Consider the following 24,678-nt stretch of genomic DNA (forward strand, 5'->3'; position numbering starts at 1 on the left):
CAGTGCGGCACCGGCAATTGAATCTACTGCAGAACCAACCACGTCCAGCGTCGCGTCGACCACTGCTGTTTCCGAGACCAATTCTCCTGTATCTGAGAGCACCCCTGTTGCAGAGTCGACAGTTTCTAGCGAGACCTCTACACCACCACCGACAACTCAATCGCCGGTCGAGAGTATTCCGGTGCCTGAAACCAGCGCTCCTGCCCCTGAGACGACAATCACCAGTGAGACCACTTCTGTGGCTCACAAGACGACACAATTGCCGCCCGAGACCACTTCATCTGCTGTCCACGCCAAACAGTCCAAATCTCGAAGCACCGTATACGTGACATCAACGACTACAATCTGCCGTCAAGGATCAGCTAGCTCTACTCCGGTCGGTGCCGTGGGTGCTAAAGAGCCCGAATCCGAAACCTTGCAAGCTAGCCAGTCTTCGTTCCCTGCTAATAACAATGTTCAAGAGCACGGTAGCCAGACTCCTGTCAGCGAAGCTCCGGCGACATCTACCCCTGTTGTCGAACCTGTTGCTCAGTCCACCGCTGAGGCTGCAGCTGGGACTTGCGCTGCTCCACACCCGACGGGTGTTGACGCAGTCGGTGCTTCTGCCCCTGCTTCGTCTGAGAGCTCTCCGGCCCCTGTCACCCAAGAACCAGTCACTCAGGCTCCCTCTACCGAGGTCCCTACTCCTCAAGCGCCGGCTACGCAAGCTCCTCAATCCTCTGAACCTGCATCATCATTCGCGGAAACGGTTGAAGACTCCGCTACTCCCAGCTCACCTGCACCCGCAACGAGCAGTGTCCCTGTGGTTTCTTCGGAACGTGCTTATGTGCCTAGCAGTAGCACGCCGTCTACCATTTCCCACACTTCCAGTAGCTCCTTCTACCCCGGATATGATGCTTCTGGCACGCCTTCGGGTAGTGGGCCAGTACCGCCTCTCTTCACAGGCGCTGCCGGCAGGTTGTCTGTTGGGGCAACCGGTGTCCTAGGAGCTGTCGCTATGGCGTTGCTGGTATAATCACGGTTTTTTTTTTTTTTTTTTTTTTTTTTCTATATTCACGGCATCCTATAAAAATTGTTCAATCCTTTGCATATCACACTATTTTGATGTTTAATCGAGCTCCCTTCTTTTTCTAGACCGTGGAAAACAGTCGTTTCTCCAACCCCTTACCATTGTCTTTATTTTGATATCCAAGCGCCCTAGCATAGCTTAGTCTAGAAATAAGTCTGCACTTTCGAACCAGCATGGTTCAAATACCTATTTTTACTTAGCGTATCATAGCCCTGATCAAATAATCCCCGTCGATCTGCACCTAAGCGCCCTGCCCAAATGTCCAGCGCTTAAGCTAGTCATTCACACCCAGATCGCCATTTTTCATGCATCAAGAATTTATTCATGCCACAAAATAATGTCCTAGCCCAAACCCCTAAGACCTTTCCTCCGCCTCCTCCGCCTCCTCAAGCTCAATTAAGAATCATACAAACTCCCACTTACCCCAGCAGAGCTTTTCCAATCCTCTGAACTAGTCGAAGAAGAAAACGCCCCACGCTAAGCACTTTTACCTCGTTCGTCTATACTGTGTCCTAAATGTCCGGTACCAGGTTATGAGTAAGTTGGGCCGGGGGGGACGACGTCGACGGTTTAGTTGGCGAGGGATTTGGATGGATGCGTGCCCCCATCTGCACTTCAATTATCTAGATAGATAACATGGGTTAACGAAACGGAGATAGGTGGCGCTGGTGTCCACCGCGCCATGTAACGCTTAGAGTAAAAACGAATCAGCATGATTATCCCGATGAAGAAGTTGCTACTAGGGAGCTGCGTATGATACAGCGTGTTGAAACTCATAGTGCGTATGGTATTGTAGGGGTATTTGCATGAGAAATGCCATGTTATTTATATGATATGCCTCTCCCAAAATGCATTCGGATCAATCTAGGAAATGGGAATACTAGTAATTACCGACTTTGGGTCAGCAGTCCGTGGCGATGAACAGAAGTATTACCATTATCCCATCCATCCGCACATTTACTCTGCGCCGGAGGTTATGCTCAAAGCGGGGTGGAGTTATAGTGGTAATGTTTGGAATATGTGGGATTTACTACATGGGAGTACGCCTTTTCAAGCGAAGCAACCCAGGGTGCCTAGATTTTTGTACGAGCGATACTTAGCGAATCTCATTGCATTACTGCGTCCTCTGCCACGGGACTTGACTGAACGGGGGAGGGAGAGGCGGCGGTATTTCAATAATGATGGTGAGTTGAGTGTTGTACGTGTTGACTGCATAGCAAATAAGTTATCTGGTTCAGGAAAATTCAAGAATCCTGAGTTCATTCCCAGGGACGCAACACCAGAGCAATAACTAGATAACATTGAAGGTGAAAGAAGTATAATTTTTGATTTCATGTCGAAAATGCTGCAGTGGCATCCTGAGGATCGAAGTACTGCTGAAGAGTTACTATCTTATCCCTGGGTACAGATTGGTTTTTGAATTTTGGCTATTCTAGAATTCAAACTATAACCTAGATGGTACCAGGAACCAAACTAATGTGCGCACACACAGAGAATATTATCTTCCTACTTCCACCTCCTTAACCAATCTCTCGCATAACACCTCAAAACCCCATCCTCAATGATCTTCAACGGACCCTCCCGCAAAATCATACTATCCCTCGCAGATTTTCCAGTGAGAAACTTCTTTTCCTGATGCTCATATCCCGATGTGTTGCTATACGTTGCCTCGTAATGCGCTGTCAATTTTACAGCGGGATTAACCAGCTCTTCACCACGTGCTTCACTGTCCCGTAGCAGCTGGAGCCAGGTCTGAAACGTCACTGTTTCGAACTCGAGGCCATTCTCCCGGAGTGTCGCGAGGAGAGATGACCAGGCAAATGTGTGCGGATTGCACAGGTTGTAAACGACATCATCCTCATCCTCAATTATCGAATAAGACGAGCCACCACTACTATCGCTCCGCGGTGAATGAGGCCGCGATATACACCCACAAGTCCCAGCAATCTCAACAATACCCCTCGCGAGTACATCAACCGGCAACCAAGAACACTCCACATCCAACTCCGGAAGAGCCCCCAACGTAACTGCAGACCGAATCATCAACGGAATAGCCTCAGAGTCATTCCAAAGACCCTTCTCAGAATGCCCCGAGACTTGTCCAATGCGTAGTGTATAAGCCCTCGCGCCTGACTTCCTGGCGTTGCTGATGATATGCTCGCCTATGAGCTTCGATCGTCCGTAGCCTATTCCTGAGGCACTGTGAAGATCGGACATTGGCTTCTCTTGAATTTCACAGGATGATGAGCCTAGTGTTGTTGAGATGGATGAGCAGAATAATAGTACCGCGGGGCTGGGTTGGTCGACTGATAAAGAGAATTGGGTGAGGTTGTGGAGGCCTTTGATGTGTGGTTCAAAGGCGGATAATGGGAGATTGAAATTGACAGGCCATGCGCTATGGATGATGAGGGAGACTGATTGTTGCATTTTGTGAAATGTGTCTTCGTCAATGCCTAGGTTAGTTTTGTCGAGGGCGCTGTTCAGGGCGATTATCTTCTGGGCTTTGGAGGCTGGGACTAGTAGGTCTTTTTGAGATAGGGTATTTAGGATTGCGTCTTTGGGGCTGGTTCTGCGTGTGAGGCAGTATATTTTCGAAATACTGTCGTCTTCCAAAAGAGTTACTAGGATATGCGCTCCAATGGAGCCGGTGGCACCGGTTAGGATCTGATCAAAGATTAGAAATAGTGGTACATGAGGCATGGGAATTAAAGGCAAATATACCACGCTCTTCTCTATAACAGACTCCAAACTCGGAGTATGCTGACTGAACAAAGAATACTTCTCGATCAACTGGGGCATCTGCGAGACTTCATCTTGAGCATCCGTCTGTCGTCCGCTCTGCACAGCACAAATATGCGTTGCGAGGCGAGCAATGCTCCCCGTTTCGAAAACAACATTATGGCTAATAGCACTGCTATTCGCAACTTTAAAGTCTCTAAGAATCAAGCGTCGCAAGTGAATGGCCTTCAAACTGTCGACCCCGGCATTGAAAAGATCGATATCTGCATCTGAGATCGAAAGCCCAACCTCCTCCTGACAAAGTTTCATCAGGTGGGCTTCCGTGGCCGGAATGTCCAGCTCGAGCGTACCGCCTTCGCCCTTATCGAGACTGGTATACATGTTTTCTATTACCTCGGCATGTTTCATGTACACCTGTACACGGATAATCGAGCCCTTGTCTGTCCGTGGACACGGAGCATCATGAGACAGGATGGTGACCATGCTACGAGTAACCTGTGAGTATTTCTCGGCTCTGGAATTCGCATTTTGAATCGTTGGCCATATGGAGTCAAAATATTCCTCGTCAGAAAGACCCTTGGACTCCTCAGAACGAAAAACGAGCAACCCAGGAATGGCCTTCCCAACTCCAACCACAACGGCTTCCTGAACCAGTGGATTCTGCTTAATAGTACCCTCGATAGGCAGAGGAAGGACCTTCTCGCCGTTAACCAACGTGATACGGTCGTCAAGTCTGCTGATATACTTCCATCGACCGGGGATGGTTGGATGTGATTCGAAGACGTCACGGGAATGATAAGATCCTGGGGGATCGTCAGAATTTGTCAAACTTAACGCTGGAAGGCCAGCCAAGTAGACGGCTTCATAAAGGGTATTTCCAATTGGCTTCATCCATATAAATTGTTGCAAGCCATCGTCGAATCGCAAATAATTCCAGTGTGGATCATCTTTTGGGCGGGAGAAGGAATCTGCAACAGTGCCTGATTCGGTTCTATATTAATATCAGCAATCACTCAGGTGAAGTAAGGAAAAAGGTTGGCTTACGAGCCAAACTGGACACCGAGTGACACTCCCTCACGCACCAATCGGTCGCCCAACTCATCGGGACAGGCAGCGCCGCCGTACGTGACGAGCTTGCATCTTTGAAGCAATTTAACACCGCGTGGATCGTCTGACAACATTTGCAGTATATACGGAACCGCGTGTACAGATTCTGGCTTCGCTTCTTCTATGGCTGAAACCAGACCTCCAGCAGTCAGGGGTAGTGAGACATTCCACATGAATGCCGTCTTTCTCATGTACATAGTTGGTAGGTATTTGCAGATACCGAATGAATGGAACCAGGGGAGTGGGATGAACGCCGTCATTTCTGATCCCCGTGTCATAAAAATCTTCAGCACTTTATGGGTGAGGAAGATAGGCTTTGGGAATCCTGTTGATCCAGACGAATGCATTATGATCGCAGTACTGTTTTCTTGTTCTTCGTGAGGACGGCTTCTTTTCGGCACCGAAACGGATGGTGAGACTTGTGCTTGGCTTAGAGACTCTTTTTGGATTATAGAGCGACATACAATCACCTTCAACCTTGATGCCTCATCTATAGTCGTTCGGATAGTGGGATACTGTGCGTAGAGAATGGTGTCACAACCAACAACATCAAGCAGAGAAACACAAGCGGCGGCGGAGAGACGAGTAGACAATAGCATGATGGCATATCCCAGCCGACTGAGGGCAAATAATGTGATAACCATATTTAGATCTGAAGGTGCGAGCAGCGCCACAACGGATTTATAATCATTCTGTAGCTGATAATACGTGAGCGATAATAGAGATGAGAGCGTCTTCGACACAAAGCTTACTGGTCTAAGGCCTTGGTTTATCAGAATTTGGGCGGCCTGGTCAATCATTGCATCCAGATCCTGTCCAGTGAAATACTCGTATGATGCAGGATCTTTTTCAAAACTTGGACGCGCGAGAACAGGCTGTTGAGTTTCATCTGCTGCTCGCAGTCGAATAAGATCATCAAGGACATGCGGGTTTCCAAAGCGTCTGAATAGCTCCTCTGGAGTCGAGATACTATTCTGTAAGGCGCCTTCGCGTTGTTCAGTCTCCATTATAGGCGAAAGTACCCTAGGAAATCTTCCACGCGACTGTTTTTAGGGTAGCAAAATGAGCTTGGTCGAGCTTGATCGATACTTGAAGTCGGAGACATTGTGGGATTTATATGAGTTTCTATACTCCGGAACGTTTTCCTTTTAAGCTAGCTTGGCTTTTGTTCTGTCGCTCGGTTCCCTTCATTCTCAACATACGGAGTAATTACTCCGTGGTATGAATTGGTTTTTGTGGGCCCGAGGGCTGAAGTATGCGCGCAGCTGAAGCTGAAGTACCCGGGATGACATCAAGGATGCGCATGACGTTCGCTAGTAGACAAACAACAAAAGAAGTATAGAAGGATAAAGCTGAGCTATGATCATGCGTAATGAGAAATATCGAAGAAAGCACCCATAAAGCAGATCACATGAAACCATGCAGTCATTTCCGAGCAGCAGAGACAGGCCGGATTTCGAGACTGCAGATGTCTTTGCTCACAAGCCCAGAGATCAATTATTTATTCCCCTTTTCAATTCGCCATTGGATGGCCTTATTACCCACATACTCGCTGTCTCGCCAGTCAAAGCATTGGCGTTTGTGATCCCAAAGCAGGCTCCTTCCCTGTTCAGGTTTCCCAAGCCTCCACTGCGGCTGAACCTTCAGCTAATGATCTGTAAAACCCGGTGGCGTATTGACGATGACAAATAACATTTTGGGACAACTGAGCCCCCTAAATATTTAAAATAGCGGTTCGTCATCCGCCGGAAGCGGCTGCTCTGGAACGGGGAAATAATAGAGAAACGAACAAGGGAATGTGACAGTGCGATCAAAGAGATTGGGTTCGTCCATTCGATTATGCGTCTCCGATTTAAGATGGTACAATCATTCTGGCATAATATATAGTGCGCCACGGTTGGGGTTAATGGGCATAGATATGGCATTGTTGACTTTCACAGAAGCGTATATTGATGTTCTGTTGGCGGACCCAGGCGAAGGTAATGCTGCGGGTTTCGTGGTTGGCAAAGACCAGTGGTAGCTCGACTTCGATATTGTCTAATAAGCCATGGTGGAACTCCATCCATATGTTAGGATGGGGACCTGGGACATAACCCTCATCAGATGGTGATAGTCATCGAGAGCACCAACATCCCCTCTTATAGGGGTACAGGACAGGCAGCTCCTTGTCTAGCAAAGCGTCACGCCATATCTATGTGCGAAGTTTGGGCAAGGAATTCGAGAAAATAGGAAACGTAAAAGAGTCCATGGTTTTGGATTATCTGCCTATTTGCCTATTTGGCTTCTAGCGAAAGGCTGTCCGGGGTGACAGATGGGCCGAAGACCGTTTGCTTGTTTAGAACCTGACCGAGTCGGAGTATTAAGCATACTGGAAGCAATCTTACTGTCGTTAGTAATATCGAGAAATATTACAGATGATAAAATGGTGAATTATCCAACTCGGAGCATCATTGTTATTTCTCCGTTCCTCAGAAATGTACTTGTATTTTGTAAAGACAACAAACCGGGTATCCATAACTCCATATAAAAGAACCGATAAAAAAACAAATATCAAAACCTTCTCCCCATAAACAAAATCAAATCTCTTTTTCCCTCCTCACTCTTCCTACCTCCCCCCTCCGAATTTCCCTCTCCACATCCTCCAGCCTCCCCTCCCACTCAGCCCAACACTCCCCACTCCCCACAAGACCGACCTCATACCACCTCTGCAATGCCTTCGCAGTCCTAACTCTCAGGTCCGAAACTACCTTTGCCTGTTCATCCTGGCCCTTCGATACGCGATCAATCTGCGGTTGCAGCTGGATCAACGCGGCGGATGTCGAGGCATCGGGGATGGGGAGGTCGTTGAGGGATGTGAGACGGGAGGCAGTTTCGGGGAAGGCGGAGGCGTAAGAGAGGACAATTGAGGCGAGGTTTTGGGTTGTTAGAGTTTCGGGGAGGGTGTCTGGAGGTGTGGTGTGGAAGAGGTCGGGGAAGCGGTCGTCTGTTATCCACGTTAGTGATCTGTCAAGGAAAATGCAGGAATGAGGAAGACACACGCAGTTGGATTACATCGTAAATAGTCGGGATATTCCTGCTGAGTCTCTCAAGGTCCTTCTCGAGACGGAGAAGACGGCGTGAGACAGTTTCGTCGAGGTTATCAGGCTTTAAGGGTAGTGAGGGTTCGCCAGTCCAGTGGCAGTCGCCGGTGAGGAGGTATGAGAGGCGGCGGAGGCGCGATTCAAGGAGTTCAATTGTTGCGCTTGCCACGGCGTCAGTTTCGAGAGTCATTGTTTCTATCTCAAGGGGGCCAAATGGCGAGTTGAGTCTTAATGGTTGTTGATGTTGTCCGCCAACTCCCCGAAGACCACGGAGTGGATATGCAAACAAAACAAACACCAGGGAAGTTGGGTCAAAAGTAGGTTTACAAATAGCTAGGAATTGCACAACTTCATGGTATAGCTTGTTCGTATAGACACTTGTAGTTTACCTCTACCTATGTACAAATATTGCATGTCGTGTCTAGCAAACGCGTGCATCGTCAAATCGTTCACACGTGAGTTTCTCATATCAGAGAGATCATTCAGCTTCCGATCCATCAGCATCATTGGATCCAAGGCCACCAGGGCCAGACGTTGACGGAACAGTGAATCCATGGCTTTGACTCAGAAGGCCTCTGCCCTTCTCCTGCATCTCTGGTCCTACAGGATCCGCCTCGTTATCAAAGGACGCAACCTGGTAATCAAAAACGTTCACTGTCGAACGACCAGCGTCTTGCGATGATGTGACTCCCTGAGCCTGAGCAGGGGCATCATTTAAAACCGGTTGCTGCGTGACCTTTGCTTCCTGTAACTCAGCCTCAAAGGCTTGGTTATCGGCATCTAAGAATCGCTATCATAATATTAGTAGGTGCGTCTGGAAAAAGAAACAAAGTACCATCTTACCTGGAGTGGCGCTTGGATTTGGTCTTCCTGTGCCGTCACTGCATTGACACTTGCATAAATAAGCAAGGCAGATCTCGACTCTTCGCGCGCAGCTCGAAGGACTTCGATCTCGCGGACCCTTCGTGCCGTATACCCGATGACATCTGTATTGCTTGGTGCAGCATGCTTGCCACGATCAGATTCTGCTTGTTGTGTCTTCGCATCTTCGGTCGAAAAGCTGATACGCCACCACTGCCATTCGTCGTCTGTTCTTGCATCGCTCTCCTGTGCGTTCTCACGGGGTCGAAGGACGTAGGTAATATGTGGCTGGGTGCATACACCTCGTAGCGTGTACTTATGGTGAGGTGGTTCATCTGGAGATGCCGATGGCTCGGTGAGAAGTTTCGAATAACCTCGAAGAGTTTCAATGGCGCCATTTTTGCGTGATTCCAATTCTATTCAAGTCAGCCATGGTTCTGAAATTGGACTGGGAGCCTGAAACTCACCTTGTAGCTTATTCACGATTTTATTTGATATAGATTTCAGCTCCTCGGCTAATCGTTGTGCCTCAGTACTTGCAGTTTCAGGCATCACCGATGCATCGCTGGCTCCACTTGCAAGACCTTTGGACAGGAATTGAGAAGCAGCGACAGCAGCTTTCTCCAATGTTTCTTTTGATCCCAGTCCCTTGTGAATGAGAGACTTGGACATAGAGAACTGGTTCATAAGACGCTCCGTCTTGTATATCTCTTCGTAAGTACGAAGTCTCTCTGACCGGAATTCACGAGCAAACTCTCTGGCACCAGTAAGATATCGATCCGGGTAAAAGACAGCAGGAATCTTTACATCAACGGAATCCGCAGAGCTTTCTAAACGAATCGTCAGAACCTCTGCAATGTTCTCGAGCCACACATCGTCGAGTTCGTCACCGGGTCGATCCGACCACATCGCACGATCCAGGACATCATAGAGCGTTTGGCCATGTTCAGGCTCCACAAATGGATCCAAACTGAAGAACTCTTTGTGAATAGGCGTGTCGTACACAGAGAGCGGCCGTTTATATGCGTTCGATGAGAACACACTCACGGATTCGTTTCCTGGGTCTGCCCTGGCGGCGGACCCATGCCATGTCTCCAGAAACTTTCCGACGCTGCCTTCTGAATAGGAAGTCATACTTTTGAGACTAGCCAGAGCGTCACTACTACCGAAAGACCGATTTGTTGAGTCCAGAAATGCCATCAACCTCTGCGCCTCGTACAAAATATCGTCCCAATTAGTATCCCCGTCCTGTACATCCTGCATGGTCACGATCTTGGGAAGACTGATCGGTTGTCCATTCCACCACTGCGGATCATGGCCATAGTCTGGAAGCATGCGATTCCTGAACAAAAGCGCTTCTCTCGCAAGCGGGATTGAATGCAGGACCGTGATCAGTCCTCCTAGGTACTGGTTATCCGGGGAAGGGCGTAGAAATGCTGGTTCATTGTTCACTCTCCTGCGGTCCTCCGGGTCAGGGCTAATGACAATCTCTCGCGAGGTGGGGTTGAATAATGTCATCGCCCAATTGCCTTCGTCGTAATGATCGCGGGTCGCTTCTCCGAACTTTCCTCCCTGCGTAGTGGTGACCCCTGTTTCCTGCTGACCAAGGTTTTGATTCAATGACATGGCGACGGCTTGCTGGAGCTCCTGCTCTTCCCGCTCCGACAGCGTCATCCCTTGTCCAGTGTTCGAGGCGCTGGGTGCCGGCAGTTGGTATTCGTTCATGGGCAGCTCGTTCATGTTTATTCTTGACGGCGGACGCGATGGAGGAGCAGTTGCATGTTGTCCCGAGGTTGGAACAGGGTCTGCGTGTTCGACCTGGAATGCTATGACAGTCCGTCAGCAAATGATAACCACTGGTCCGCGTTTGAGCCTGGCAGACATACACGACATTTGTTGGTCATTGTCAAATCCACTTGACTGTATAGGACCAAGTTCGCCGATTAGTCCCTTTCTCCGCACATCGAGCGCATCGTGGGCATTTCACCTGTGTCTGGGGCCCCGTTGGGTCTTCGAAATAGGCATTGATGGCTTTATTCGAATTGTTGTCGTTCGCCTGTGTAAGAGAACATGAGAACTCGCATTAGCTTAAGGATATCCTCTAAGCTTATCACAATCCATTCACCTTGAGGAAGCTGATAGCTTGTTCGCGTGTTGTGCTTGTGAAGCTAACGAAGTTCTCGATAGCTTCCTCCGACGGTTCGGCAGCCATCTTGAATATTTTGCGACCTGACAGCGCGATTAAAGCTGAATACCCAGGCAATCAACTTGAGTTTAAAGAGCAAGAGATTAATCAAACATGAAGACAGCATGAAGAAATCCGGGATCGCAGTTGTTGACAAACGATTATCCCAACTCAGATTGACGTCACATGACATACCGCCCCCACTTCGCTCAAAAGGGAAGGACAATACAATTCCGTCTAAATGCAAATTCAGACAAAGCCCTAGACCACAAAGAATCGGATTAAATCTAGTCACACGAATAGAACAAATACTGGGATATCTAAGCGCTACTTTAGCAAACAACTGCAGAATGCGTACGACAAAGATCTCATTCCAGCTTGAATTCCATTATTTATGGCTTGTTCGTTCCTTTCGGTGGCTATTTTTATTTCTTGGAGGACCAGGCGCCTCAAAGGGATTCTGACCAATCTTTCATGTTCAAGAGAATTTGTTTCGAGAGCCTCGATCCTTCAGGTTCCCTATAAAACGGCCCACAGGTTCGGAGCGAAAATCAACGGTCACTCAAGCGAACTAAGTTATATACAATCACCAAATCCCAAAAGATCAATACTATCTAGACGAGCCATATCGCCATGGCAAACATTGGTTGTGAAACCATCCGCATCCTGGCCGCTATCTATTTTGACATTAATTCCGTCTGCGATATTCGAAAGAGAGTCAACTCAATGCCCAAAAATGAAGACATTGGTGACTATAGGAAGGCGTGTCGACGTGCCAGCACACTAGTGAGCCAGGCTGTCTACCAAGCATTGAGTGGACATCAATCTCTCGAAAAACGACTCTATGCCCGGCGCCTAACGGAACTAACCACAAGATTAGGCTGGAAGGTATTCTCTATCTGCGCACATTCTGCAGCCTTTCGACAAGCGTTTATAAGAACAGGGGTGGTGGCTTGGGACGCATTGATCGGCCAGCTCGAAGCTAACCGTCTCAGCATTGAACTCTTTGCTCGAACTCGGAACCTCGAATGGCGCGGTCCGTTATTGAAGCACGCCAGACATAGGCTGCCGGAACTACAGCGAGAACTTGCGCCTTATATAAAACTCTACGACCAGCATCCGCACCACTTTGTTCGGACCCAGAATGACGCAGTTCGTTTGCCAATGTACGAAGGAAATTTTCAAATACACACCAACACCTGCACGTTTGATCCGAGACAATGGGAGCGTTATGTACGTGAAGGGGAAGAAGTCCATGATCCCACAGAACGTGAAGAAAAAGATGGAAACTGTTGGATTTGTTGCCAAAGTCTTGATTTCCCCTGCTCCTGTCTCCCTCCAGATTCAGGACAACTGGTTGAGCTCGTTGACTATCCTAAGAAGGGAATTGGAATTCGGGCTCTGGCTAACTTCAAAAGCGGACAAATCCTCGGCGAATTCATAGGAGAGATTCGACACTGGGATTACGAAGGTGATCCCAAGTATAATTATTTGATCACTGATGAATTTCTTGAGCCCGTTGCAAAAATTTCGCCCAAACGCTATGGAAACTGGACACGGTTTATCAACCATTCCTGCGACGCGTCTACCAAATTCGAAGTTATGGCTATCGGAAAGCGGCTTGTTGTTGTCATCCAGGCAAAACGGGAAATCGTGATGTTCGAGGAAATCACAGTCCATTATGGCGACGATTATTGGAATGATCAGGCATGTCAATGCGGTTCATCGGAGTGCGTGTCGAAGAAGCGGGAATCTAAGGAACCGCCTTTGGTACTTTCAGTCGACAATGGCGTATTAGATGACTCTTAGTCTTGTTGTTGTCTTTCATGCGTTTTGCTTCAATATAGATATAGACCAATACAACTTTTAGTTACTCCTTAGAAGCACACCGACATTGCATTTTGCACACCCCTGACAGCTGCATTTTGTGAAGAAGTTTAAAACCATCTCGGATACATCTAAATATACTCTGATCCGCTTGTACTTCGGTGTATACTTGGCCAACCCCGCAAACAACAGCCGACGACGATGCGGGGAAGCTCCATCACCACTTGGCCTCGAGCTCTTTTCCCATCCTTTTTCATTATATCCTTTTATTTTATAGAACAAATTTAATTGATTTTTCATTCTTCTACATAGCCAATTGTCTACCTAACCAGCTGAGTACGATCGAGCCCTGATAAACCGCTTCGGATATCCCGAACCACGCATCTCACAGCATTAAACAGCTTCATCGAGTAATGACCCTTTAACAAAATACCGGGCTTGTCACAATGCGCGGCGCAATTGTTTGTCGTACACGAATTATCCCTCGGTCAAGATTCGTTCACCCAAGTCCGTGGGCAAGACCAACACGGTCAATTCTGGGGTTAAAACGAGGATTGATCACGCAGAGCTATGCGCGGGGACCATCGGAAGTCAGTCAATTGTAATTGATGTAAAGAAAAAGCTCTACGAAGGTTAACAGATCTTATGTATAGCCTCCATTGATCGAATCGACCGTGGGAGATCACTTCGCCAAAGTAGTCAGTGAATATGGGAACCGGACAGCGTGGGTTTGCCCTGTTTCTGATATTATGGGATAATTTGCTGATACATTTAATTGCTTTTAGTGTGGTTGCAAGGCACCAGAAGGAACGAGTCACTTATTCTGAATTGGACGCCAAAAGCAATGCCCTTGCCAGGGGCTTGGAATCGAAGGGCGTGCAGACCGGAGACCGGGTTGGTGTAATGCTGGGGAATTCCATGGAATATGCCATTGTACGTCTGTTTTTGTTATTGAAATGGTATGAATTTGACTGACCGGTGTTGTTTGTTCAGGTAACTTATGCCCTGTTCAAACTAGGAGCTATCCTAGTACGTCCCCGATTGCAATCATGACCACCCAGCTATCCATTCTAATCCATCTAGGTACCCATTAACCTCTCCTTTAACACAATGCAAGTCGTCGCAGCACTTAACCACCTTAACGCAAGCCACCTAATCATCAGCGCCGAATCCAACCTCCCCCGAAAAGAACCGCGCAACAACATACCCCTCCTCCAACACATACTCCAAGATCTGACAAATCCAAAGCTCGAATCAGCGATTATTCCCTCCCTCCAGAACATAATTTTTGTCGATAACTCCTCCGGCCGTGTCGATACCTCGGACTTCAAATGCCTCACGCCATACAGCTCGGTTACATCCGACCTACAAGCAGATGGAAGCCCCCTTCCAGCCCGAGATCTCTCACCAAATGACATCGTCAATATCCAATTCACATCGGGCACAACAGCAATGCCCAAAGCAGCTTGTCTCACGCACCGCAGCATCCTGAACAACGGCGCTCAAATTGGAGACAGAATGTGTCTCACGCCAACTGACATCGTCTGCTGTCCACCACCGCTCTTCCACTGCTTCGGCTGTGTCCTAGGATACATGGCAACAGCAACGCATGGCTCAGCAATTGTTTTCCCTGCAGAATCCTTCAACGCACGCGCAGCACTCCAGGCTGTCCAGGAAGAACAATGTACAGCTCTCTATGGTGTACCCACAATGTTCCTCGAACAACTAGGTTTAATACAGGACGGCATAGTCTCAAATGAAGGCTTCCAACACCTACGCACCGGTATTGCAGCTGGAAGCAGCATCCCCGCGGAACTAATGAAGAAATTACACCACGTACTAAACTTAACCGAATTAACAATCTGTTACGGAATGACAGAGACAAGCCCCGTCTCTGCTATGACGACTACAGACGACCCTATCGATAAACGCATTAACACCGTTGGTAGACTCATGCCGCATGTTGAGGCGAAGATCGTGAATCCCGCTGATAAGAGCATCGTCCCTGTCGGTGGTAGAGGGGAATTGGCCGTCTCGGGGTACCTTCTCATGAAGGAATATTGGAATGATCCAGATCGAACGGCTGAGGTTATGGTTCCGGATGATGGTGGGAAGGTTTGGATGCATGTAAGTTTACTTTAGCACCAACTGACTCTGTTCAAACTAACAAAAAGCAAATAGACGGGAGATGAGGCCTCAATGTCCGGGGATGGCTACATTACCATTACAGGACGTATAAAAGACCTTATCATCCGAGGCGGGGAAAACATTCATCCCCTAGAGATAGAGAACTGTCTCCTTTCACATCCTGGTATCGGGGACGTCTCTGTGGTCGGAGTCCCCGATGAACGGTACGGAGAGGTGGTAGCGGCTTTCGTCATTCCAAAGAGTAAGCAAAGCCAGGAAGAATTGATTGACGAGGAGAGTATCAAAATGCAAGTTCGGGAGAAGCTAAGCAGTCATCTTGGTACGCCTTTCTCTTATTGCCTACCGCGTGGAATCGTCGTGCTGATACTATAGTAGTGCCGAAATATGTCTTTTTCATGTCTCCCTCTGAGACATTCCCCAAGACGGCGAGTGGGAAGATTCAGAAGTTCAAGCTCAAGGAAACTGCTATCCGAATCTTGAATGAGACCCGTTCTACATAATAAGTTTTAGGCTAGATATCAAGGAAGGAATTGATTTCAATTCATTAGACAAACAATACCAAGCACATGCTAGCATACTCCATCCATCATGTAAAGTGGCACCGAACTAGATTATGCATAACTGCAACACCAAAAGCGCCTTCGCTCAAGGTAAGAATCCTCGAATTGAAGACAAACACCCGAAAATCAAAACATAGACGACACCTAACAAGATAAAAGATACCACCAAAGAAAATCCGTCCGGGAAGAAAGTACGTCTTGGAAAAATAAAATATATTTCAAAAAACATGTCAGATCCCTAGGGATTGGAAAATTCCCTTCTTGTTCGGCGGGAAGTGATTGTGCTTCCCGTTTGCCAATCGATAGCTACCCATTCTCGTTGCATCTGAACACTGAATTTCCCAGGGCGGATTCTCTGGGTCAGGACAGCAGCAGTCGATAGTCCTCACCCAACGATCATTCAGAGCTCCGAATATATTAAGCCGTTTTACCGGGTCTGGGTGAAGCATTCGTAGAAGAAGACGTCGTAGCACAGGTGTCGGAAGAGCTTTGAATACCATTCCACACCTTGGATAGTTCAGGCTGTCCACCACTCCGTCAGGTCTTTCCTGTAAGAATCTTTCCCAACCTGTAAGAAAGCGACCATATTTGGAATCCTTCAGATCTGCGGCTTGCCAGGGTGTACCGCAAATAAAGAGGGTAAAGCAAACAATCGCACATGACCAGACATCAAGTGGCCGTGGGTCATATTCAGCTGGTATAAATATTAGTCTCTGAAAAGACGAGTTTAGGTGTCACGACTTACCATCCTTGCTCAGAACCTCTGGCGCGATATATGGTAGACTGCCGCTTATCCCAGGTGCACATTTACGAATCTCGTCAGGATCTTGGGCGCAATCATAATATGCAGCCCGCATTCCGGGATGAGGGCCACGGAATACTACCGCAACACCGAAATCTGTAATCTTGAGATGACCCTTGTCATCCAAGAGCAGATTCTCTGGCTTGATGTCACGATGTGCGATTCCCCGACTATGCAAATGTGCAACACCTTGGAGAAGCTGCTTGAAGAAACACAACTTATCCTCTGTCTTGAGGTGGCTATACTTGAGGAGAGAGAATAAGTCCCCTTGACCGCAGTATTCCATAGTGTGAATCCAGCGACCTCGATGAGTGCAGAGGCAGGCTGATGCCACTATATTCGGATGTTGTAGGCTTTTTGCAATGGTGAACTCGGACTTGATCTTGTTTTCGTAATCGTTTTCGTTTTCGTCCTGGCTACGCTTTCGAAATTCTTTGACAGCATACAGATCTTTGCGCATCCCTCTTCTATACATGATCTTGATAGTGGCTGTGGATCCTTTACCGACTTGTCTTCCTCTTCTCCCAGGAACCACACTGCTGCTGACAAACAGAGCGTCGAGCTCATATGTGTCGGCGTGGATATCATCCAGATCACCTTCTCGTTTGGCCTTCGACCGAGCACGGGTAGAGGTTCTCTTGAACTGGCCTTTGAGGTCGTTAAAGGTCGGAAGTTTCAGTGGAGGTGAGTTGTGTTGATTGGGCACGGTACCAATATTCAGTTTGCTTGAGCCCGTGCCAGCCCTCATCAGTTTCCTTAAGCTCCCAAGCCCTAGAGAAGAGTTAGATAAAACATGATTCATCCCATCCGGAGAACCCTGCCCGTGTGGTGTATCTGACCCTAAATCCGTCAAGGTTGTGGATGCCGGTGCGGATTTAGATGGAGATGGGGTCTTTTCGCGGCCAGAAACAGCCGGGGTAAAGCGATTACTTGCGCTTTCCCGAATGCTTGAGCTCGTCCTGCGACAGAAATCGCTGAAAGAGTTCGCTGTCAACTTGGACGATTGGGTTGGCTGGAGTGTCACGGTTGACGACGAAGATGTTGATGACGGACTATGTAGAAAAGACGAAGGACCCTCTCCATTGTTCAATGGCAGATCTATCATCAGCGGGCGAGGCGTATTAGTTGAGTGACGCGGCATTGTATTCGAGGGACCCTCGCCGTTGTCCATCCAAAAATCCAGCAGCGGTGGACGCGACGTGCTAGTTGAATGACGCGACATCGTAATCGAAGGGCGCGGGAATGACTTCCAGGCATCGGTGATATTCAGTCTTTCATTTTCACGATTGTTCACCGAGAGACGGCTGGATTGCGCTTTATCTCCGACGTGTAGCTTCATATCAACGGGCGAGGGTCTTCTAGATGGATGCATCGAGTTGGAGTAAAGGAAGTTTTCATGCTCTTGTAGGAGCTCGCTCTCGACCATGGTGATTGATGCGTGTTCGGCCATGACGTTGGTGGGAGCCCAGCGGTTCCAGGACAACTATGCGACAGATACCTGGATATTGTCTAGTTAGCTGGCAGAGTCGCAGTATTGTGACAATATCTTCAGGAGCTAACCCACGACGCTATAACAGATTTCTGACAAATCGAGGGAGGATGGATTGAAAGCGATAAACAACTCGCATATGGAAAAAGGGGGAAAGCAGAAAGGTAGCGTTGTCGGAGGAAGAAGATGGACGGCTTTCCAAACGGGGAAGGCAACAGCCCCCAGGCAACGCCCTATTACAACCAGAACCAGTTCGCAGTTCAGACAGCAATTACGCAAATATAGCGTTATTTCTTTCATATAGTGAGCTACATTCGGTAATGTATTTGTAGGGACCATGAAATGGGCTATTTTATTTCAGTAACACTGTCAGCCTTGGTTCCATTCATCTGATGTTGAGGGCTATCCCAGGACTTCAGACCATCGCCAGATGATGTTAGTCATGTTATACCAGACCCGATGTAGCACAGCCATTAGGGTGCATTGCGATCAAGGCACTGCAGGGCAGTTGGCTCGGAAACCATCAATATAACAACCTGCACAGTGTATACAATTTCCCGTAACAGAGAGCAATGACAGAGCCAGGACTGTAAGGCCGGTCATAATTGAGACCCGGCCATGGAGTTACCATACCCTCCAATATTGAATCGATTAAGGAGCACGGAAACACGCATCAAGCGTGCTACCAAGTGACACGGTACACAGTTGTCCAACTTTGACTATCAGCCATGGATAAAAAATGCTTTGGGACCGCAACTGTCCGGTGCCGAAAACGTGACGGCTGGGACGCCCACTGGTGCCTCTTGGGTATTCCGTGCACCTATCTGACCCAGTCGATCATTGCTACCCCTTGAACGGTGGGTGGCAGAGGGGCTGTCACAATGCCGGTATGCCCATCTAACAAGGAAATCGTGACCAGTTACAACACCAGCTGCCCTCACTTCATCCGAAGTCTCTTTAGGAAACGTCTGTAGTAAACTCGAGGATCCTAGCAGCAAAGAACAATAGCCGATCCACAACTAGAAATCCTGAATACCCGTCTCCCCTTGTAGTCGCGAGTTGATATCACCTCCATTCTCGTCCTCGATTGTCCACTCCGGTTCTTCATTGTCAAAGTATTCCTCTTGCGCCTCGTTCCAATCATCGTATTCATCATTCTCGTCAACCGTCGCATAGTCAAAGTCACAATTTTCGCCCTTCAAAAACCGCATTGTCATCTCCCAACGCCACTGCTTCTCTCCCTCTTCTTTACTGGGGGGTATTTCGTCTCTGTCTTCCGCTAGAATTTCCCCGCTGGGACCGCGTTTATAGCTGAACATGGCGTGGGGATCCGGATGCGCAAGGGCATCCATTTTGGCTTCCGAGCGTAGTAGGTCTGCTTGAAGGATTCCTGAAAATCCTTTAGTCCGTCCTTCTGCTTCTCTTTCTGCTGTTGATTGGAATCGTCGGATGAGGCGATCGTATAGTAATGGGTCTGCAGGAGCTGCGCATTAGCTTGGAATTACCACAACAATCAGGACCGCAAACACGATCAGTTGTTTAAAAATAAATTAACAAGGAAAGAGCAGGACGACCGGCTAGTTCGAGATCCGCAGAGAAGTATTCGGGATGCATATCCAAGTAGCGCTTCCGACGGTTCTTCACGCGCACCTCGACAGAAGGCTGCGACGACCGAGACTCAGACTTGACATCCTCCCGATGTTGGTCTATTTCCGTCTCGAGTCCTGTTCTCATGGGGAAATGCGGCATAATGGTCTGTATCGTTAAGTGTTGGTGGTGAAAGAGGAATGGCGTCAAAAGGAAAGGCGGCGAACCGGCGGACCAGAAAGTCCCCGTCATCTCCGACAGTTAACCAACCAACAACAAATAACAGTCCGCGCAGGCCAGAATATGGAGATTTGGCTTTCTATCTGAGAAAATACACTAAAATACCTGTAAGTCCAGCTTCCAATTGTTTCATATTGCGTCCCTTTATTGTTGTTGCTTTGCCATGTTGGGTTGTGCTCCAATCGGTGTTTCTGGTATATTGGCAGAGCAAGCAACAAGAGAAGAAAACAGTGGGATAGTATTGACAACTTCTTCTAGTTTCGCCTTACGAGGCTATTCATTTTGCATTGAGGTTGAAAGGAGGATTTCAATTTGACAAGTGTCTCTCACCATGCCGTCAATCGACGAAGTGATTCAACGGGCCAACCCCAGAAAGGTGTTCACAGGCGTGGCATTACTGGTCCTCACTGCCTTCTATTCCCCAATCTTTGTGTTGACTTTGGCGCCTGTGTATGGATACGCTCCTGCAAACATCTTCCATAACTATGGCGCGGCACTTACTGGCGCTGCCGGATGGTTCCTGAAGGACCAGGTTCAGCGACTGACGAACCGACGAGCGGTCTATTTACTTCCGGTGCTGGCGCTCTGGGTTCCTACGGTTGAGTATTTGTTGATTCAGCAGAGCGCAGGGCTTGGCAATCCAACTGGTCCTGTCATCACGGGTCTGCTCAGCTACTACCCGTTGGTTTTCTTCTCCGTTGCCTGCGCTGGCAAGCTTATCCAGACTGGGTTGAGATTGGAACAGGAGAGCGATGTCCTCGCTGAGCATGTGCCTCTCCTCACGTCCTACGTTATCTACTCCGCAGGAGAGCATTTCGCGAATGCATTCATTGCCAAGTGCATTGGCACGATCTCGCTATTCTCAACTGCCGGTCTGCAGCTTCTGGTTACGCTTGCGTATGGGGCTGTCGTACCATCAAAACTGTTGCTCCTGGCCATTCCATCGATTCTTTTCTCGCTCACCTCTAATGTGCACTTGCCCTTTGGCCACCCGACAAAGGCGGTGAATGCTGCTCTCCAGCATGAAGGTTACGAATTACTGACCCGGCAAGACTCAACCACCGGTTACATTTCCGTTCTAGAGAACTTCCATGACGGCTTCCGCGTCATGAGATGTGATCACAGCCTGCTTGGTGGACAATGGACGCGGTCGCCACAGACTCATGCGGCCCCGGTCCACGATCCTATCTACGCGGTTTTTACCATGTTGGAGTCTATCCGTCTGATTGAGACCGACCGTGGGGAGGCTCGAACGGATGAGAACAGCAAGGCACTTGTCATGTAAGACGCTGCAGTTATTAGCTGCAAAATGAGCAATTTTGGCTAATGACATACAGTGGGCTCGGTGTTGGCACGCTCCCTGCTGCGTTGATAAACCACGGTATCGAAACTACAATCGTGGAGATTGATCCCGTCGTACACAAGTTCGCCGGCCAATACTTCGGCCTGCCTTCAAACCACATCGCAGCTATCGAAGACGCTGCCGCTTTTGTAAAGCGCTCTCAGGTCTCTGAACCTGCGAAGTACGATTACATCGTCCACGATGTCTTCACAGGAGGTGCCGAACCCGCGGACCTCTTTACCATTGAGTTTATCCGCGGTCTGGCCGCACTTCTCAAGCCAGATGGAGTAATTGCCATTGTCAGTATCCCCTTTATCCATCCGTTCATCCCCCTGTACCACTAACAAAAGCTACAGAATTACGCCGGCGACCTCAACATATACCCCTCCGGCCTAGCCGTCCGCACCATCCGCGCCGTCTTCCCAACCTGCCGCATTTTCCGCGAAGAAGCAGCCCCCGAATCCAACATCGACTTCACGAACATGATCATTTTCTGCAAGAAAAGCTCCGCCACTCCTCTCACCTTCCGCGACCCCGTGCCCTCCGACTACCTGGGCAGCAACTTCCGTCGGTCCTACCTGGTTCCAAAGCATGAGGTTGATGTGTCAAGATTTGCTGATCATCATCACCATGGTCGGCCGGTATTGATTGCGAAGGAGACGGGAAGGTTGCATAAGTATCAGGATCGGAGTGCTTTGGAGCATTGGGGGATTATGAGAGATGTTGTTCCTGATGCGGTTTGGGAGAATTGGTAGTCCTTCGGTATAGGGATTATAGGGAGATAGGTTGTATTGTTGGTAGTTGGTTGGGGATTTTGTTGTCTTTGCATTACGATAAGCGGGAAATCGCTCGATATGTAGTTTGTAATATAGCTTGGTATAAGATGGAAAAATATATCTCATTTGAGACAATAAGTGTTGGGTGAGCATTCCGATATATGTCCCCATTCGGCAACAGCAGTGGTAATAGAACATTAACACCTGAATCTTGACCTTTAAAGTATTCATTATTGAATGTTTCAAAATTGAACTTAAAATTGGTATTCACATTGATCTTCATAGCAGCGCTAATGAGACACCATGTCCAATAAACAATGAAAAATCCACATAGTGCAAGGGGGAATAAATAAACTAAATGAAGTAATTATTCAGACGACGCCTCTCCTCTTTCCTTCCTCCATTCCATGTCATCTCTATCCCAGCAAAACAAGCCAGCCCAAAGCGTATGGTTATCCATGTCCATACCCATCTACCGTAGATCAACGACAGCAACAACCTTAATGCCCGGATTCTATCTATGTGACGCATGAACGGTGAAAATATGGTAATGTGTACAAACCAAAAGGGAAATAATGAAAGAGAATGTCGCTGGAGAAGAAGGCGGCATGTAGAGATCGGAATCGTAAGGACGAAATGGTCGATTATGCTGAAGGACTTCCACGAGATTGAGGTTTGCGGACTAGACCGGCGAAGAAGTCGGCGAGAGCTTGGTTGTGTGCTTTCTCGTCTCCAGTAGATACCAGGGCTTCTTTTCCGCGTTTGGCCTCGCGTTCCTGCAGTGCCAGTCGTTAAAAGGGACGTTATTGACAATGAGCTGGGGTTGAGATGCTTACCTTAATACCCTGCAGCGAGGCATCGACATCTACCTGGATACCGTCCTTGTTATACTCGACGGGACCAATGTACTCATTGACCCGCCCGTTATTATCCAGAGGGGACATTTCCATCTGAGGCATCTGGTGCACTTCCCTATCCTTATCATCCTCCTGTTTCTGCTTATCAAGAACTTCCAGTTGCTTTGCAAGGAAGCTCTGCATATCCGAGGTCTCGACTTCCACCTTGCTGTCGCTTTGTTGCCGACCAGGGGGGGCGATTGAGTAATCCCGCTTGGGATCTTTGATCGTTTGCTCGAAGATTGCTACTGCGCTGGAGCCGTCTTCTGCTTCGATACCATCCTGCGGTGCGTCTTCTGGAGACTCGTTATAGTTCAGCAATTCGGGTGGGTCTTGGATTTCGATTGACCAGGCTGTTGATACGCCTTCCATGTCGAAGCCTTCTCTGATAATCCGGATCTTGCCCCACGAGTCCCAATTAGAGGGGACCAGGATCTTGTCGCGGTCGATAACGTTATGTTTAAGGGATTGTCTCTTGAGGAGCGAATGTATCCCGAGGGAGGAGTGCAATAGGCTTTGTAACGAATTTGCGAGGAACGGTGTCGTGTATATGAGTGATGCGCCATCTGCCGATTGTCAGTGTTTGTTAAACAAGCTTGGAAACAGCGCAGACATACGTTTGAGGAGGATCGTTCTCATAAACTGAAGGATAAAGTCAAACTCCTCCTCGTGCCAACCGTGCTCTTTCTCGAGCTTCTCGATTTTATCGGCCTGTTTCAGAGTCAGCATTGGAATCCCTTTCTTTATCGTGTCTAGTCGATATACGTACCCCCTGACAAACCACACACATCGGAATCCCCAGCGGTTCATCCCATTCACCAGAACCCAGGGGTATCGTAACCGGTCCCCCAGAGCTAGCCAACCCCTGCGCACCCGCGGAACTTGAATCCATAGCCCTTTTGCGATCTCTCCATTCAACCATTGTTTCCTCCATAGCAATCTTCGTCGGGTCATCGAGCGAAATCAACACTTGGCGAAGAAGACGGATCCATTCTCTCAGTTGCCGGATCCATGTCCAGGGGTCTGACCAGTCTAGCAGGAGCACGACCAATGTTTCCGGGACGGATTGAGGGGTCAAGAGCGGTTTGAGGAGGGGGGCAAAGGACGGCGAAGGTTCGGAGAGGAGGTATGCGGAGACTCGTGCGAGAGTGTCTTTTGGGACAGTCTGTTAGCTGGCGAAAGGTGCCAATGTTAAAACAGATGTCTAGTCACCTTCTTGATCAGCATCCAGCACATCCTGATATGTGTATCCCAGTGCAAACTGGTTGGCGATTGGCGGTATCCTCCCTTTGCGCTTGTCGTTTGAAAGACCAGGTTCCGATGTATCTGCAGAAAATGTCTCTAGGAATTCTCGCTGACTCTCCGGTGTCCCTCCTGTAAAAGAAAAGATTAGTACCTCTCACAATTTCAGTCTGGCGCAGGCCAAAGCAATCCAAGATGCTCCTTCGTCTCATAACAGTAGAAAGAAGATGCCACGAACCCAGTATCAGAAGATTCTTCTCCGGCAATCGCTTCCCATTCGCAACATTATCCAACATGGACGACCAGATATTCTTCTTGGGCCCATCTTTGCTCGACGGTCGACTGTTCGACCGGGTGCCAAATGTCGACATGATCCGATCCGTTCGATCTCAACGTTTCAACCCGTGCAGACCATTCCAATACAACAATAAATCTCTCAAGGAAATTCGACTCAGACGACGCGTAGACTTCAAAACGAAGATGGTGGTAAATCAACCGGGTGTCGGAGCGGAAGTTCCAAGTCAGGGGAATCTTTAGAGGGCGGAATATTAGCGGTGCAGGTAAACTGGGATACAAGCCAGGCTTTGGGACGAAAGAATCCCGTGGCCGTGCTAAAATCTCTTCTTATCACGGAGCACCAGAAAAGTATGGTGAGCGTAGGGTGCGTTAGTCGGTCACTGTTCAGTCAGCACGGAGGTTGAATTGTATGGAGTCTCGCTGGTAAACAA

General features: G+C 48.5%; 9 protein-coding genes across 9 annotated transcripts; 3 read left to right on the forward strand and 6 right to left on the reverse strand.

Moving 5' to 3' along the window:
- Positions 1-2,466: 2,466 nt before the first annotated feature.
- Positions 2,467-5,949, reverse strand: EURHEDRAFT_528303 (acetyl-CoA synthetase-like protein). Its single transcript, XM_040787053.1, has 4 exons — positions 5,668-5,949; positions 4,853-5,613; positions 3,791-4,799; positions 2,467-3,733 (listed from the first exon to the last, which is right to left on the reverse strand). The coding sequence occupies exons 1-4, from the start codon at positions 5,920-5,922 to the stop codon at positions 2,576-2,578; spliced, it is 3,183 nt and encodes a 1,060-aa protein (XP_040642034.1). The 5' UTR covers positions 5,923-5,949; the 3' UTR covers positions 2,467-2,575.
- A 1,390-nt stretch (positions 5,950-7,339) lies between these two features.
- On the reverse strand, positions 7,340-8,222 carry EURHEDRAFT_408679 (putative nuclear distribution protein RO10). The gene is made up of 2 exons (XM_040780887.1): positions 7,954-8,222; positions 7,340-7,898 (listed from the first exon to the last, which is right to left on the reverse strand). The coding sequence occupies exons 1-2, from the start codon at positions 8,183-8,185 to the stop codon at positions 7,492-7,494; spliced, it is 639 nt and encodes a 212-aa protein (XP_040642035.1). The 5' UTR covers positions 8,186-8,222; the 3' UTR covers positions 7,340-7,491.
- Positions 8,223-8,328: 106 nt separating this feature from the next.
- On the reverse strand, positions 8,329-11,179 carry EURHEDRAFT_520495 (uncharacterized protein). Its single transcript, XM_040786821.1, has 6 exons — positions 10,982-11,179; positions 10,844-10,912; positions 10,743-10,776; positions 9,324-10,682; positions 8,839-9,272; positions 8,329-8,785 (listed from the first exon to the last, which is right to left on the reverse strand). The coding sequence occupies exons 1-6, from the start codon at positions 11,066-11,068 to the stop codon at positions 8,474-8,476; spliced, it is 2,295 nt and encodes a 764-aa protein (XP_040642036.1). The 5' UTR covers positions 11,069-11,179; the 3' UTR covers positions 8,329-8,473.
- A 998-nt stretch (positions 11,180-12,177) lies between these two features.
- Positions 12,178-12,957, forward strand: EURHEDRAFT_408681 (SET domain protein). The gene has a single exon (XM_040780888.1). It carries the CDS (start codon positions 12,206-12,208, stop codon positions 12,848-12,850), a length of 645 nt encoding a protein of 214 aa, XP_040642037.1. The 5' UTR covers positions 12,178-12,205; the 3' UTR covers positions 12,851-12,957.
- A 357-nt stretch (positions 12,958-13,314) lies between these two features.
- EURHEDRAFT_512612 (putative AMP-binding enzyme) lies at positions 13,315-15,516 on the forward strand (the record flags this gene model as incomplete). Its single annotated transcript, XM_040786081.1, has 7 exons — positions 13,315-13,458; positions 13,522-13,592; positions 13,654-13,801; positions 13,862-13,897; positions 13,952-14,995; positions 15,050-15,335; positions 15,392-15,516. 7 exons carry the CDS (start codon positions 13,315-13,317, stop codon positions 15,514-15,516), a joined length of 1,854 nt encoding a protein of 617 aa, XP_040642038.1.
- Positions 15,517-15,806: 290 nt separating this feature from the next.
- On the reverse strand, positions 15,807-17,126 carry EURHEDRAFT_448564 (putative serine/threonine protein kinase; the record flags this gene model as incomplete). The annotated part of the gene is made up of 2 exons (XM_040783749.1): positions 15,807-16,270; positions 16,322-17,126. The coding sequence occupies 2 exons, from the start codon at positions 17,124-17,126 to the stop codon at positions 15,807-15,809; spliced, it is 1,269 nt and encodes a 422-aa protein (XP_040642039.1).
- A 1,760-nt stretch (positions 17,127-18,886) lies between these two features.
- On the reverse strand, positions 18,887-19,616 carry EURHEDRAFT_447751 (uncharacterized protein; the record flags this gene model as incomplete). The annotated part of the gene is made up of 2 exons (XM_040783693.1): positions 18,887-19,341; positions 19,442-19,616. 2 exons carry the CDS (start codon positions 19,614-19,616, stop codon positions 18,887-18,889), a joined length of 630 nt encoding a protein of 209 aa, XP_040642040.1.
- Positions 19,617-19,821: 205 nt separating this feature from the next.
- On the forward strand, positions 19,822-22,014 carry EURHEDRAFT_471229 (spermidine synthase). The gene is made up of 3 exons (XM_040785328.1): positions 19,822-20,975; positions 21,032-21,335; positions 21,393-22,014. The coding sequence occupies exons 1-3, from the start codon at positions 20,026-20,028 to the stop codon at positions 21,789-21,791; spliced, it is 1,653 nt and encodes a 550-aa protein (XP_040642041.1). The 5' UTR covers positions 19,822-20,025; the 3' UTR covers positions 21,792-22,014.
- A 235-nt stretch (positions 22,015-22,249) lies between these two features.
- Positions 22,250-24,663, reverse strand: EURHEDRAFT_206907 (dynein family protein). The gene is made up of 6 exons (XM_040777971.1): positions 24,189-24,663; positions 23,921-24,082; positions 23,478-23,860; positions 23,326-23,419; positions 22,649-23,274; positions 22,250-22,588 (listed from the first exon to the last, which is right to left on the reverse strand). Exons 1-6 carry the CDS (start codon positions 24,319-24,321, stop codon positions 22,457-22,459), a joined length of 1,530 nt encoding a protein of 509 aa, XP_040642042.1. The 5' UTR covers positions 24,322-24,663; the 3' UTR covers positions 22,250-22,456.
- Positions 24,664-24,678: the final 15 nt, after the last annotated feature.

The sequence above is a fragment of the Aspergillus ruber genome, assembly GCF_000600275.1.
Source record: "Aspergillus ruber CBS 135680 unplaced genomic scaffold scaffold00003, whole genome shotgun sequence".
Classification (NCBI taxonomy): domain Eukaryota; kingdom Fungi; phylum Ascomycota; class Eurotiomycetes; order Eurotiales; family Aspergillaceae; genus Aspergillus; species Aspergillus ruber.

Bases quoted from the DNA above. Each gene is read 5' to 3' on its own strand.
- EURHEDRAFT_528303 (XM_040787053.1), bottom strand. From the start codon at position 5,922: ATGGAGACTGAACAACGCGAAGGCGCCTTACAGAATAGTATCTCGACT. The intron at 5,614-5,667 runs GTAAGCTTTGTG...ACGTATTATCAG, and splicing joins TAAACCAAGGCCTTAGACCA to CTACAGAATGATTATAAATC. The intron at 3,734-3,790 runs GTATATTTGCCT...ATCTTTGATCAG, and splicing joins CTGTTATAGAGAAGAGCGTG to ATCCTAACCGGTGCCACCGG.
- EURHEDRAFT_408679 (XM_040780887.1), bottom strand. From the start codon at position 8,185: ATGACTCTCGAAACTGACGCCGTGGCAAGCGCAACAATTGAACTCCTT. The intron at 7,899-7,953 runs GTGTGTCTTCCT...CGTGGATAACAG, and splicing joins TTACGATGTAATCCAACTGC to ACGACCGCTTCCCCGACCTC.
- EURHEDRAFT_520495 (XM_040786821.1), bottom strand. From the start codon at position 11,068: ATGGCTGCCGAACCGTCGGAGGAAGCTATCGAGAACTTCGTTAGCTTC. The intron at 10,913-10,981 runs GTGAATGGATTG...TCTCTTACACAG, and splicing joins AAGCTATCAGCTTCCTCAAG to GCGAACGACAACAATTCGAA. The intron at 10,683-10,742 runs GTATGTCTGCCA...GGACTGTCATAG, and splicing joins CAATGACCAACAAATGTCGT to CATTCCAGGTCGAACACGCA.
- EURHEDRAFT_408681 (XM_040780888.1), top strand. From the start codon at position 12,206: ATGTACGAAGGAAATTTTCAAATACACACCAACACCTGCACGTTTGAT.
- EURHEDRAFT_471229 (XM_040785328.1), top strand. From the start codon at position 20,026: ATGCCGTCAATCGACGAAGTGATTCAACGGGCCAACCCCAGAAAGGTG. The intron at 20,976-21,031 runs GTAAGACGCTGC...AATGACATACAG, and splicing joins AACAGCAAGGCACTTGTCAT to TGGGCTCGGTGTTGGCACGC. The intron at 21,336-21,392 runs GTCAGTATCCCC...CAAAAGCTACAG, and splicing joins CAGATGGAGTAATTGCCATT to AATTACGCCGGCGACCTCAA.
- EURHEDRAFT_206907 (XM_040777971.1), bottom strand. From the start codon at position 24,321: ATGTCGACATTTGGCACCCGGTCGAACAGTCGACCGTCGAGCAAAGAT. The intron at 23,275-23,325 runs GTATGTCTGCGC...GACAATCGGCAG, and splicing joins GAGAACGATCCTCCTCAAAC to ATGGCGCATCACTCATATAC. The intron at 22,589-22,648 runs GTAAGCATCTCA...CTGGCACTGCAG, and splicing joins CCTCGCTGCAGGGTATTAAG to GAACGCGAGGCCAAACGCGG.